The sequence below is a fragment of the Ctenopharyngodon idella genome, chromosome 10 (genome assembly GCF_019924925.1).
Source record: "Ctenopharyngodon idella isolate HZGC_01 chromosome 10, HZGC01, whole genome shotgun sequence".
In the NCBI taxonomy this organism is placed as follows: domain Eukaryota; kingdom Metazoa; phylum Chordata; class Actinopteri; order Cypriniformes; family Xenocyprididae; genus Ctenopharyngodon; species Ctenopharyngodon idella.
In genome coordinates, this window is record NC_067229.1 from 39,638,890 (window position 1) to 39,653,333 (window position 14,444).

The following is a 14,444-nucleotide window of genomic DNA, read 5'->3' on the forward strand; positions in this document are numbered from 1 at the left end:
AAAGCCACTTAGCTTGAGTCATTAATCACACAGAGGTGATTTTGTTCACAAAGCACCGTTGTGGCCTTGCTAACTTTCGCATTAAGGAAAAACGCTCTCACGGGAAGTCAGGTATGTAATAGTAGTAGTTAACTTCTCATACAGGAACCAGCAGCCTTTCACTACACGTGCGACACAGTGAATGAAAATGAGACTACAGGCATGTGAGTGTTTGCGTGCATATCTCCTCTCTCAGCTAAGGTTCATATGGTTTCCATCCCAGAAAAGTCATGTTAGATAACAGCCATGACACTAATGGCAACCAAGAATCTCTCACCTCTTTGCAGCTAGAGTTCATGTGCACCTGCAAGACTTTAGGGAATGAAACAATTGCAAGTGGTCAGAGGTATAAAGTTGTAAATGGGAGGTTTGAAAAGACATAGCAGCGAAAAAGGTCCATTGTCTATTGTCATTAGTTTAGTAATGCATGAAGCACAGCTTACACAGAAGTCACATTTTTAAAACAAAGTAGCTTTCTGTTGTTCAACATGGAGAATCCACATTGAACCTGCAAAATCTGTGTGGGAAATCTTTCACCCTCATCCGAAAATACAGACTGCACGGATTCCTATAGAAATGGTGGTATTTCGTCAGCAAAAATCCGCAAGACAACAGCAAATTTGACCGCACCTCAATGCATCCTGGACTGAAGCGTAGAATCTCCTACTTTGCTCCTCCTACTCCCTCCGTTTTTTTTTTTTTTTTAAAAACACACTTTGCCAGTTATGTGTGTTTGGACAAATCGTTAACTGTGGGTCCCTGTGGTAATTACATTATGTCAGGAAAGAAAATCCAAATGTTCGCCTATCATTCATTGACCTCAAATATGGATTATCATTTGAAACATGTAAGTAGTAGCCACTTTACATGGCCGCTCACTCTAATGTTAATCTAGATAAATGTGTGCTATCGTTAGGGCGCAGATCCAAGTGTTTGTGTGGAGTGTGGAAGCTAAAGTATAGCGCGCTAACTGCATGACATGGAGGTGCCGGTGCGATCACTTGCATCGGAAACAACTTAAAATCAAAAAATGGTCATACAGATAAGAGTAATACATCATTCAAAACTTTTATTTGTGTAAATTCATAACAAAAACAAAACGTTGTGCTTTTGTAAAATAAAAAAAAAACAAACAGGATGAGCTTTCTGCCCTCTCGGTGTCTGTGAACTGGAGAGCGTTACAAAAATGAACTGAAACCAGTGATCTGTATAAATGATAATTTATATAGATCAGTGACCGAAACTCAGCGTATAGGCTACTTGCCTCAAAGACATGAGAAAAATATCTATAGAAACTTGAAATAGGCACGTTCACTATACTGCGGAGATGGTGAATCAGCGTCGTCAACTTCATCTTTGCAGCTGACCGACATTGACTCAGAAAACGCTAGTTTAATAATAAATAAAATGTCTCCTTGTTGTTTTTTCCAACACATTCATAGTCATGAATAGGCTATATAGTCGGAATAGGCTATATATTATGCCTATATATTAAAGGCTTATTATGGTTTAGTATTCTCCTCAGTATATATTTAACTAATTAAATTAATATAATTAATACATTAGTCGACTAATGACTTGAATGAACAACTACTAGTAGAAAAAATCTTTAGTCAGGGGCAGCCTTAGTGTTATCATGAATGAAATCTAAAATAAAAGCTAAATGAAACCAATGGTTATAAATTAATCATAGTTTTGGATAGTATACCATAAAACTTGCAACTATGCAACTAGATAGCTACAACACTAAACTGCACTGAAAATGTAACATTTTAAATGACAGTTTCCCACTTTCGCTGCCATAAAACTTTAAAAACTAAAAATATAAAATTAAACTAAACTAAAACTAGAAAACTAAAATGATTCTGCAACTAACAATGATACAGTGATAACTAATGTAAACAGAACTAAACTCTAACTGAAAGAGACAAACTGAAAATAAATATTAAAAAAGACCAAATAAAAAAATTCTATAAGAAGAATGCCACCGCTTAGATCTCAAGTGGAAACTCTCAGTACCTCAACAAGTCCAAAAGCATTAAATGAACAAGTGCAACCAAAGCCTCCTTATCAAATGTACAATCATGAGTGCACCAAAATATGCGTATTAGCATTAGAAAGATATTTAGATCCGGTCATCCAGCAGCGCTGATACGGCCAGGTTTCCTGGCTTTGCAGAGAACTGGGCACAATGCTAGACCTACACTCCAAATTCCCCAATAATCTTCAACTCACTCTGGGTTTAATTCCAAGCACAGCCCTTCCTGCTGAGCTCCTTGCCAAATAAGATATCTCGCTAGCTTGGCAACTGAGTGCTAATTGTAATATTTCTTTCAGCGTTCTGTTTATGCAGCGTCTCGGGAGGAGGTAATCCTTCCTCGTAGTGCTGCTGTGCTTCAGGAGCTTCAACTGACTCCTTCAACTGAGGATCGGTCACTTCAGTGCTTCTGCCCCCTAGGGGAAGATGAACAATTTAGACAACTCCACACAAATTCACACACATACATGCTAAATAGATGAGTTTTGTTTCTGTTTTGAAAGCTTGGAAACTTTTTCAAACACTGTTTGACCCCAATGATATGGTGTCCAAATCTCCAAACCAACATTCTGAATGGTCCATATGAAAGATATTAAACAACAGCAGCACAAGAGTGTTTGTTGTGCTGCCAACAAGAACAAAATTTAAAACAATGACTACTAAAAGCCAAATTCACAACATTCCAGATGTTGTTGTGACAGTTGAAGGAAGTCTCAGAAGCGGTGTAATGAATTAAATAATCTTGTTATTTAACATAAACAGAAAAGATGTAAAAATGCCTTGTGTTTTTCCTTCTGGTAAGTTTAACTTGTCTTCCTTGTGTTGAAGTCCAAGTCGAAAGAAGTATACGAGCCAAGCCTGACTACCTAAAAAACATTAGAGCTTTGCCTCAGTTTGAAGACCTTATTGGCAAACATGCTCTATAATGCAACAAACAGAAAAAAACTGCTTAAATCGATCTCTCACACACAAACACACACACACAGAAACTACCTTCTGCCATTTCATCGCTAACAACGACCAAATAAGTCACGTAAGGTAGTGATTTAAGGATAATTTCACAGATGGCTTGTCTGTGGGTTGTCGGAGCAACTAGTCTAAAGAAGTCCTTTATAATTACATTGGTTTAGGGTCATGAAACACCAATAAGATGCATTTCTTAGAGGTCATTCATACAGAACGTGTTTTTGCAGAAGTGTTTGACCGTTGTGCTCACGTCTTACGTCTTTTGCAGCATGTCACAGCATTCTAATAATGCAGCGGTCAAGATAAAAGAAGTTCATTTTTTAACCCTAAAATAGCTGTATCGTATTTGAAACCCACATTTCTAAGGCCTCTAAATTATCATTATGATCAAAACTTTGCTGACAAACCTTTAGTACACAATAGACTACATGCCTTCTGTCATCTGACTGATAGTTTATTCTTTTTTTTTAGCAAGTAAAAGGCCTTTTTAATAAAATTCTAAAAATGTCCCCCTTTATGTTGTGTACATGTGTCTTTTTGCTGTGATATCTTTAATGATTTTTATAAAGTAAATGTCACAACAACTTATTTTTATTATTAGTAATACTGATTTAATAAGAAGAATGCTTACTGGACTGAAGCAACTTAGGTCAACTTGATTATCCATACATACAGTTTTTAGAAAAGTCATGTTAAAATAGGAGTATCAAATATGATACATCAGGCTTTTGAGGAAAATTTATTTGTACATCTCTCAGTCATCATTGTATTGCTTTGCATTACATGTTTTGCCTCCATAATAAAACATACAGCACTTTGATCATAAAACTAAGCATTTAAATAGTCATATTAAGACTATATTACGATAATATAATATTAGGAGATACAAAGTGACAACTGATATTTATATGCATTTCATGTAAGTAGTCTGCTATGTAAGGAATAATTGTGCATTATGTTTCAATAATTCAGCCCGGAATCAATTATTCCACTTATTATTACACCTCAAAACATTGTTCAGATGTATTTTAAGACATTTGTCAGGTTGTTGTCCTTAAAACACTCATGTGTGGGACTAATGTCTTAGCCTCTAATCCCATCTAATTAGCCATCTAATCCCCAAGCCTCCATTGCTAATTCTAAAACATCATTTTAGAGCTAATAACAGAGGCATTGATACCAGACTAATGCAGTAATTAATGTGGTTAGAAAGAAAGAGAGAGAGATTAAGCATTTGTGAAATACCTGAGTCACTCTGTGCATCTCTCAACAGTTTTCGGGCAGCAGCATCTCTACTAATAGCGAAACTGTAAGTTTATCTGCTCCAAGAACAGTGTCGTTATTACCTCGCTAGTGATAAATTTCATGTAGCTTTTAAGTTGTTAAACTATTTTACTGATTAAATCTTCAGAGTAGTGCTGACAACACGTTTCTGTGCGAGTGTGTGTCCGTACTGTGTGTGCGTTTGAGTGGGAGAGAGAGCAGGAGGAAGAGTATATGCTTTCCGTACATAACAAAACATAATACTGTGGAAAAAAAACAACAACATGGAAATAATTTGTCGCTTTTATCCTATTGTTTACTATATTTGTTTGCTTGGTCAGTGTCATTGTGGGTTTTGGTTCTTTTGCTGTCGTAGGCTGTAAGGACCTTTGAAATAACTGAAATCATTTGGCACAGTGATATGGAACTGTAATGCGGTCAAGACCTGCTTGGAACTACTTGCGTTTCCCTGAAAATAATTGCACACCTTAGAACATTCGTCAACCAATCAGATTCAAGCATTCAACAGCCCTGCAGTATAAACTGTTATAAAGATCTCATTGAGATCTTTCATCTTACTTTTTGACCAGACCAAATATCAGTAACTTCACCAAACTGCATAAACTAGAGGTGTTTTTCCACCTTGAGTAGGACCTGCATATTTTCCTATATCATACTATATAAGCCTGATTTATCAAATATGATACAAAACATAAAACACATATGGATTGTATTTCAGTTTTTTTTTTTTTTTAAGATTTTGTCTAAAGGTTTAATGAAATGTTCCATTTAAAAAAAATAGATTTTTTTGAATATTATTTTTAAAAAAACCTGCATTCTTTTCTTCCATTCCACCACTCTGCATCGTTTTAAAGGCATTCTTTGTGAATGTCCCTTTAAGGTGCATTCATATAGGGTACTTTCTTACGTTCAAAAACTGCTCTCAAGACACATTTATTTCACTGAAACAGCATCTTTAAAATGCGATGCTAATTGTGCGACATGACAAAATGACCTTAAACATCTGTCAACAAAAAATATATAATACTCACGACATGCAAGAATGCACAGCCCTTCAATAGTACAAATGATATTCGACAAACATACAAATATTGCACAAAACTGTATCGGTTAAGTACACTCAAAAAAACTGATCTTGCCTTAAACTGTATTGTTGATGGTGGTGAATTTGTTCAGCTTTGATGGCTACAGCGGCACTGCTTTAAAGAGAATGGATTTAGAGACTTTAGAGACTTTTCTGAAAAGACGGAACTTCTCTGCTGACAGTTTCACAGCACGCTAAAACAGCACGTTGTCAGCATGCTAAGAAATTCTCTAAATTCATCCCTTTTAAAGCACCATCACTAAATATTAAAGCAAAAACAAAAATAAAAGCAGACAGCCGTCTATTCTGATTCACCCCTAGCAGCAACAGTGCAAACGACAGAGAAAAACAAATAAAAAATACCTTTTAAGTTTTTATCACCATGTTCCTAACTCATCTATCACAGACAAAAGTGCCCGGGCAAAACCCCGCTGGCCACCTGACATTCTTCTCTCTTCCTCCCATGACACGAGGACTAAATAAAAACAACATCCAGTCAGCGCACTGCTTCAAAGCAACTAAAACACCCCTCCTTTCTCTCTCCCTCCTGCCTGCTTGGATCGTTTTCAAACACACACAATTTAATAAAAGATAGACGTTTAATCTCCTCCATTCCAGAACAAGAGCGCCGCTGTGAAACCCGATCTCTGCTTAGTCTCAGCAGCCGGACACACTGAGCCACCGCGGCTATGGCTAACGAACGGAACGCATTAAAGACGAGAGGGAAAGTTGGGAAAAAGTTAGAGGCAGAGACCACGAGAAAAATATCAACAAAATAACAAACAGCGCTTCGCTTGCTAGTTATTCGCAAATCATATTAGGTAGGAAATGCCAAGGTCAATTTTCTAATATTTAGGGGTCGCCGAAGCAGCCTAGTCCTATTCGGATTAGCGATGGCGTATCGGGAAAGATGCAGAGGGGAATACATAAAGCAAGTCTAGTCTTTGGGATCGAGACGGCAGAGTTAAAGCTAAAAGAAAAGGAAATTACAAGTAGCGTGACTCAAGGGCAGCGCGTCATGCATTCTCCGGACAGTTTCTCTCCCAAACTGGAACACATGTGCGATCGGACACAGAGGCCCTAAAAAAATTCAATGGGTTATAGCTCATCTGTTTTGCTACGTAGCCATGTTAACTAACATTAAAAGCTGAGTTCAACCAACTCAAATGCTTCAAAATGTTGAGTTCACTGAGCTCATATGGATCGGCTTGACTCCGGGTGAGAGGCTTCAAAAACGATGAGTTTAAAAACCGCTTGATCTCACGGTCAACATACCGAGATAAGCTCCATTAGCTTGCCCTACAGAGAAACACTGACAAGGTTAATGAAGATTTCTGGCAAAGGTGCAAAGCATTACATTCGTTCTGATTAACGGGACGTGGAATGGAAATGGTGGGCGACAGGCAGTATGAAGAACAAGCTGCGGAGGGCATCTCGCAGTCAGACTACAAATGGAGGCATTTATCAAACATGACAGATATATAAGTTTTCCCCTCAGAGTTGGCTAAGCTTACATATCACTCCATACCACGCACAGCTACATTTTTGTTCTAGCAATGTGCGTGCCGCTCGCGTGGGTTAGAGAAGGACTGATTCGGTCGACCTCCTTGGTTCTTTCTGAAGTCTATTCTGTGTTATTCATCTTCACCTTAAGTTGGGGCAACAGCTGGAGCGCAGGAGGCTTGGATTCCACTCCCAGAGTCATGGAGGTGTGTTAATCTTGCACTTAACCAGGGAAACTGATTAAATTCATGTTGTATAATTCTGACCAAAGCTTAAAACTGAAATTGGATTTGAGCCATGGCTCATCAAAGTAATTCTGGATGACGATGACAAGATACATCAGTTCTAGAATTTCAGCTGTGAAAACTTTGAGAGTAATCTCAAAGTAAAAATTTAGATCATGGGTTTTCATACTTTTTGATGCCAAGGACAGCCAAACAAATAATAATGAGATAAACACTCCTTTTTTACAAAACTACATGAAGCTGTTTTTGGCTTGACATTAACACCCGAATATATAATACATACATTTTTACATGTATACAATTGTAGTCTTTTAAAAAGGCATCTGAAATAATAAACTAAGTGCAATGTAGTGTTGTCAAAAATATAGATTTTTCGATACATCAATACTTAAACATCTGAAATGCTTCCAATACTCATTTTCCACAGGATACACAATACCAGCTGTGCTTTCTCGCTCTCTCATCTCTCCGACAGCGAGTTGACACACAAACCCGCCTCCCCTCACTCGCTCGTTTCATTTGCTCCGGATGAATATTGTTGGTTACAGGGCTTAAATCTCGGAGTGGGATTGCATGTATTGCACATAATTTTACTCATTCCCGCAGATTTTGTGCTCATGCCCAAAGTGCGTGCACATAAAGCTGCCTCTCAGTACTAAACTGAGTTCTTTTTCACTTCTTATTGCATTTAAACAGTCAAATACACAAAATAATGTCAAAATGCCAGTCTTGGCGAGTATTCACGTAAACACAGTCAGTTATGTTTTAAGTGAACGTGAACAGTTGAGAAAGAAAACACATGTCTAACAGCATAATGGATCCGTGCGTCAGGTCATAAAGTGACAGCAGCTTAACATACCTGCTGCCAAATTATGAGATAATATTAAAAATATCTATATGGCAGTTTTTCCCCCATGGTATTGATGTCAAAATTGTGTCCAGTGAAAATGCTGAGTGGCTAGTAACTTTGGAAAACCACTAGACACAGTGGCTGGTGAGCAAAAAAGTTAATGTCAAGCCCTGTTTTATTTGATTGTGATTTCCAACCACCATAATATAAATGTTTAATAAATAAAAGTATGAATAAAAGTAGCAAGGACGCATTAAATTGATCAAACGTTAAAGCAAAGACTTTAAAAACTATTTTCAACATTGCTAACAGTAAAAAAATGTTTCTTGAACACCAAATCCGCATATTACAATGATTTCTGAAAGATTATTTGATACTGAAGACTGGAGAAAATCAGCTTTAGTATCACAGGAATAAATTAGGTTTTAAAATAATTTTAAATTGTAATAATATTTCACAGTATTACTGTTTTTACTGTATTTTGATCAAATAAATGCATAAGAGACTTTTTTCAAAAACATTAAACTGACATTAAACTTTTAAACGGTAGTGTATATTGAATAGAAAATACATTATATGAAAATTTATTAAAAATATTTTCAAAAATGAAATGAATATTTAGGGTCCCATTTTAACGATCTAAGCGCATGGTCTAGGGCAATGTTGAATCTACTTTTGGTAATTTAACAACAGAAAAAACGGTCGGCGTGCCAGGCGCATGGTCCAAAAGGGTTGTACCTAGTCTCTTAATGAGTTATGGACGTGTTTTGGGCGTAATAAACCAATCAGAGTCTCATTTCCCATTCCCTTTAAAAGCCAGGTGCGCTTGCACCATGGTGGATTGCTATTTACATGGTGGAATTTGCAAGGGGAAAAGACTGAATGTTTCTCCAGAGAGGAATCCTTTTATTTTTAATATTTGGCATGTTTGTGTGCTGCTGTGCATCCCAGTGCGTGTAACAAGCAGAGTGTACGCGAGTTGTGCACCCTCATATAGCCACATATTACTAATGCACCCTTTAAATAACAAAAAAAAAAAACAATACTGCGTCATTGATTTTAGAAAATTATTATTGAATTGATTTTTTGAAAATGATTATTGAAAATGGCAACTGCGTCAGGCTGAAACTAGCAAAAAACACTTGTGTCATGCCTGGCATCGCATTGCGCCGGGTGTATCATAGGACCCCTAATTATACTTCAAAATAAACTTTTGACATCCCTAAAAAATACACTTGAGGCCTCCTGGGAGTTCCTTGATACCAGTTTGAAAACCCCTGGTCTAGTTATTTGCGTGTGTTAACAAAAATATCAGGAAGTACTGCCAAAAACAAAACAACAGTCATTTACTTAAAAACATACTGACTCACTGGGCAACATTCATCCCTTCTGTTTTGTATACAGTCATTGTAAGTCTGTGTAATCAGTCATTCAGCCATCTTGATTTACACAGTGGAACATGTTGAGATTCTTACCTGGGCGATGTTTTTGTTGAGCAAATAGACACCGTATTCAAACTGGAAACGCTCTCCTCTGGGATAAAGGGGGAACCTGCAAACAAGAGCAGCAAAGAGGCATCATGAGAAAGAGTTTCAGCACTCACCTCTGAACCATTACACATGGTTCCCATACTAAACACAAAGCGAAGAACATTTTTTATGAGGTCGTAATCAGTTCATAACTTTGCAGAGGACAACCTCACACAAAACAAAGAAAAACAGCAGGTCATCTGGATAAACAGCTAACCAAAACTTTAAAGCCTGAAACTAATAACTGTATTTACAAACCAACATTCGGAGTCAAGATTCTTTTAGTGTTTCAGGGTATTATGTCCTGTGAAGTTAACTGAGCAATGATGATGCTTCAAACTCTTCACAAACTTCGCAAGGCAACAGGCTGTTTCTGACGCAAGACATTTGTGCAGATGTTAAGAGACCGCCCGGAGCTCTGGAGGTCTGGTTCTGATCCGCTTCTCAAATGCATGTCTGAAACACAATCTATTATCCTTTAAAATCATCATTCTGGCTTGTTTCTTTCGGTCAGTTCTCATTTAAACCACAAGCGTAATCATGATTCAGAAATGGCTGAACGGCACACAATATCAATGTCTACATCAGAGCAACGAATAATGAACTAACCAGTCAAGATGCACAACAGATGAACACGCTGGACTATTAATGCAATTCTGAAGGGTGCATATTGAAGCATTTACTGAAAATGTAAGACTTTAGAAAAAGCTTTTATTATAAAAATACAATAGGGTACATGTTCCAGAGTTTAATGGATGCCTGTGATGTGGACAACACTCATCTTTGACTGATCAGTTTATCATATTGAAGCAATATATCAATATAAATATTGATCATTAGTCAATAAAATATGAACAAGAATTGTATTTGCACCTTGGAAAAGAAATGTAAGGGCTTGCAAGGCACCAAAAAAGTAGTATTAAAGTTTGGTTTGGTTTAATGTAATAAAAAATAAATAAAAAATTAACAAAACAAAAATCAATTAATTAAAAAATAAAAATAAAATAAAATGAAACAAAAAATAAAATAAAATAAAATTTTCACTGATTTGTTATAGTTTTAAAGAACACTTTAATAGATAAAATAAAATAATAAAATGAAATGAAATGAAATGAAATGAAATGAAATAAAATTAAATTAAATAAAGCAGGAGTAGCTGTGCAAACCGAAATATTGAAACAACTGAAGTGCTACAAGAGGTTTGGTTTTCAATGCTGATCGTTCTTCTGAATGTCAGTGGGAGGCTTTCAAGCTTTAATCTTACATTTTTTCATTACATTTATGAAAATACAATTATATTATACAATTAAGGAGAAGAACAATCAAAACAGAATATCTGAGGAATATCAAGACTATCAAATTGTGCTAGCAGTAAACGGTTTAGCTGCAATGGACACATTTCAAAAACACTCAGACATCCTGAACCGAACATCCTATTAGTTTTATTGAAAAACATGGCCTGAAAAACCCAGTTGGAAAGTCCCTCTGAAAAAACATAGGATGGGAAAGTCTCAACAAAACAGACAGAAAGACAACTTGTGAATATTCTGCACCCTCCTCAAAGCTTCCACTAACACCTGACATAACTGCAGCCCCCCTAATGTCAGAGTATGACATTACTGCCCTGTTATTAAGAGCTTACAGGGAAGGAGAGAAAGAAAGAGAGAGAGAGAAGAGGACAGAAAAGCCTCCAGCTTAACCACCTGTGATCAACAAAAACATGACCACTTTAACCACAAAGCTCCCGTGACAGCGCTGTCAGGCTTATTAAAACACAGCGTGTGTGTTTTCAAGACTCCATACCTGAGGAATGCATTTATAAGAGTCTCACGATTGTGAACGTGCGACGTACAGTCATTCATCTTTTATTTTCATAAAACTGCTCAGTAGGAGAGGTCATGGACTGTAACTGGCCAGGGGTCACAGACTTTAGCCTACGGGTGGCAGACACCTAGAACCAAGAGGTGTGAGTGATCTTCCGGAAGTTCCTCTGTAATCCGTGAGGCCTTTTTATCAGTCGCACCTGGAACTCGTGCTTTTAATCGCGGAAGAGTGGAGACAGACCCAGCAATTCCCTCTACTTCCTGTCTTAACAATTCTATCTCTCATACACACACACACACACACACTCACATACTTCCTGTCTGACCCGTAAGACCCAGGGGGGCATAATCTTGAAGCAGGTGCATACTTAAAACCCTCAACGGACTGAACATACACACACGCACACCCTTCAACATACCATTCATGTCACTTTGAGTGTAAAGGAGCAGAACAAGGTACAGTGATGCATCTAATTCCTCACTGAAACCTAGTGAACTGCCTCGCTGCCTTCCAAGACAAAACATCCATAGAACTTCATAAGTGGCGGATTTTGAATGCACTATCTAGGAAGCAACAAAACAGCAATAAATACAATGGAGTCAGTTGTTAAACTATCTTTAGCAAAGATTCTAACGTTTAGAAATACCAACATTAACAAACATTAAAAACATATTTTAGTTCCCCTAAAGATCCACAATAAAACCTTTAAATGTGTGGTATACAGAATACATTGTATTCTGAATAATTTAAAGGGATAGTTCACCCAAAAATGAAAATTCTGTCATTAATTACTCACCCTCATGTCGTTTCAAACCCCTAACACTTTTGTTCATCTTTGGAACACAAATTAAGATATTTTTGATGAGATCTGAGAGCTTTCTGACCCTTCACAGACAGCCACGCAACTACCACTTTGACTCTTCAAAAAGTTCATAAAGAGATCGTAAAAAAAGTAATCCATATGATTTGAGACTTGATCGCTTTATATGATGAACAGATTGAATTTAGACTTTAATTCACATATAAACATTGATCATAAACAGAAGCTCAACCGAAGCTGCTTGACACGTGATAACAAACCTCTTGGGGAAGCTCACTGGTTCTCGCACGTCAAGCAAACATGCTTGAGCTTCTGTTTACTAAAACTGATGTGTGAGTTGATGAATGTTTATACGTGAATAAAAGCCTAAATTAAATCTGTTCATCATTTAAAGTGATCGTGTCTGTTCAGAAAATTTGGATTAAACCGCTCAATTCATATGGATTACTTTTACGATCTCTTTATGAATTTTTTGAAGCATCAAAGTTTGTTGCATAGCTGTCTATGGAGGGACAGAAAGTTTTCAGATTTCATCAAAAATATCTTAATTTGTGTTCCAAAGATGAACGAAAGCCTTACGGGTTTGGAACGACATGAAGGTGAGTAATAAATGACAGAACTATGCCTTCAACATATTCATAACAGAACAGGAATAAAAAATATATATAAGTATAAAACAAACATAAATTATAGTTCCATTCATTATAAACAACATTGCTTTGTTTTGCAAAATTGTTTTGATTCACTAAAAAAAAACTGGCTCATAAGTGTCATTCATTTGTGAGTCAGACTACACTGGTTGCACTATATGTGTTTGACTCAATTAGATTAATTCATTCTATAATGGGACAACACTGGTTGCGATGTATGTTTCTGATTCACTGAAAAGAATCGGCTCAGAGTGATTCTTTAAGGAATCGGATTACACTGGTTGCACTGTTTGGTTCTAATTCACTAAATACAACTGGATCATAAGAGTCACTTGTTAGACTACACTGGACTACATTCATTTGAGAATTGGACTTCACTCGCAGCGCTGCAATTCACTAAAAAGAACTGGCTCATAAGAGTCATTTGTTCGGGAATTGGACTACACTGGTCATTTTTTGCTGTAGATTCAGTAGCAGTGTTGTGCCACGACTAAATAAGAAGTGCAAGAAACTCTGTCAGAGTATTTTAGTACAGTATTCTGTCTGCATTGTGCAAAAACCGGAATCGAGCATCTTTTGGTTCCCAATCATACCCTCACAAGCCACATCTTACCACATTCCATAAAAAAAAACAACGACAGTAACCCAGCCAAAAATCACTCGCACACACACAAACATAAGCAGGCGTGCACACACCGTCACCTAACAGTGATTAATGAGCGCTCTCCGGTGTGTGTGTGAGATCATACTGCTGTGACTCTGGTTCACAGAGCACCAGGAATTCCTCAAGGGAATGTCCAGTCAAATATATTATAACAGAGCAACAGGAGGCAGGAAGTAAGTATGTGTGTGTGTGTGCGCGTGTAAGCACATGTACGTACATATGTGAAAAAGTGCGTTAGGGTAACAGGACAGAAAGAGAGAGAAATGAAGAGGAAATGAGAAGGGTTTTTTTCACTATTGGAAATGTGAAGGTTTACAGTGAGAGCTGGAGAAATGTTCACCCTCACTCTCACATGGCAGGATAACACTTACATTCACCTCACACCCCACAAAATGTCACACAAAACAAGGCACACCACAAATGTATGAGTTTAGCTGGATATCAGTTTTGGAAGTGACCCATATTGGACATCCACCAAAATAGTGCTGGTGCTTGGTTAAGAATATATCTCTCAGAACCAGGCAAAACCATTGGCTTAAACTTAAAGATGATTTAACTTACTATGTTACTTTATAACCTGCCCATAAAATAATCATAGCACATTGTCTTTATTTACAAGTCTAACTAGTTTTGAAAACGTATTTTAAAATATTTAAAACATTTAAATAATTACATGTAGATTGTTTTTTTAATGAAATAAAACACAAAAAAAATCAAAAGTATTGTTCTAAAAAATAAAAATAAATGTTAAATATTTAAGTAATCGTATGAAACTGCTTAAAATAAAAACTAAAAAAATTATTCAAGATGTGAAAAGTATAACTAGTTTTGAAAACATTTTAAAATCTTAAAAGAAAAGTTATTTTAAAACATTTAAGTAATTACATATAGATATAGATTCTTTTTAAATCTAAATAAAACAAAAAAAACTAAAGTAATGTTTTTTTA

General features: G+C 36.6%; 1 protein-coding gene across 3 annotated transcripts in view; it reads right to left on the bottom strand.

Moving 5' to 3' along the window:
- uvrag (UV radiation resistance associated gene) overlaps positions 1-14,444 on the bottom strand; it is a 119,083-nt gene that overhangs the window by 36,244 nt on the left and 68,395 nt on the right. For 2 of the 3 annotated variants that reach the window (XM_051907868.1, XM_051907869.1), the window contains exon 13: positions 9,485-9,560. In XM_051907868.1, the coding sequence (XP_051763828.1) occupies positions 9,485-9,560 (76 nt within the window). Of the gene's footprint in view, positions 1-1,218; positions 2,494-9,484; positions 9,561-14,444 lie in introns of those variants that run through there. The other variant, XM_051907870.1, reaches the window with a different exon arrangement.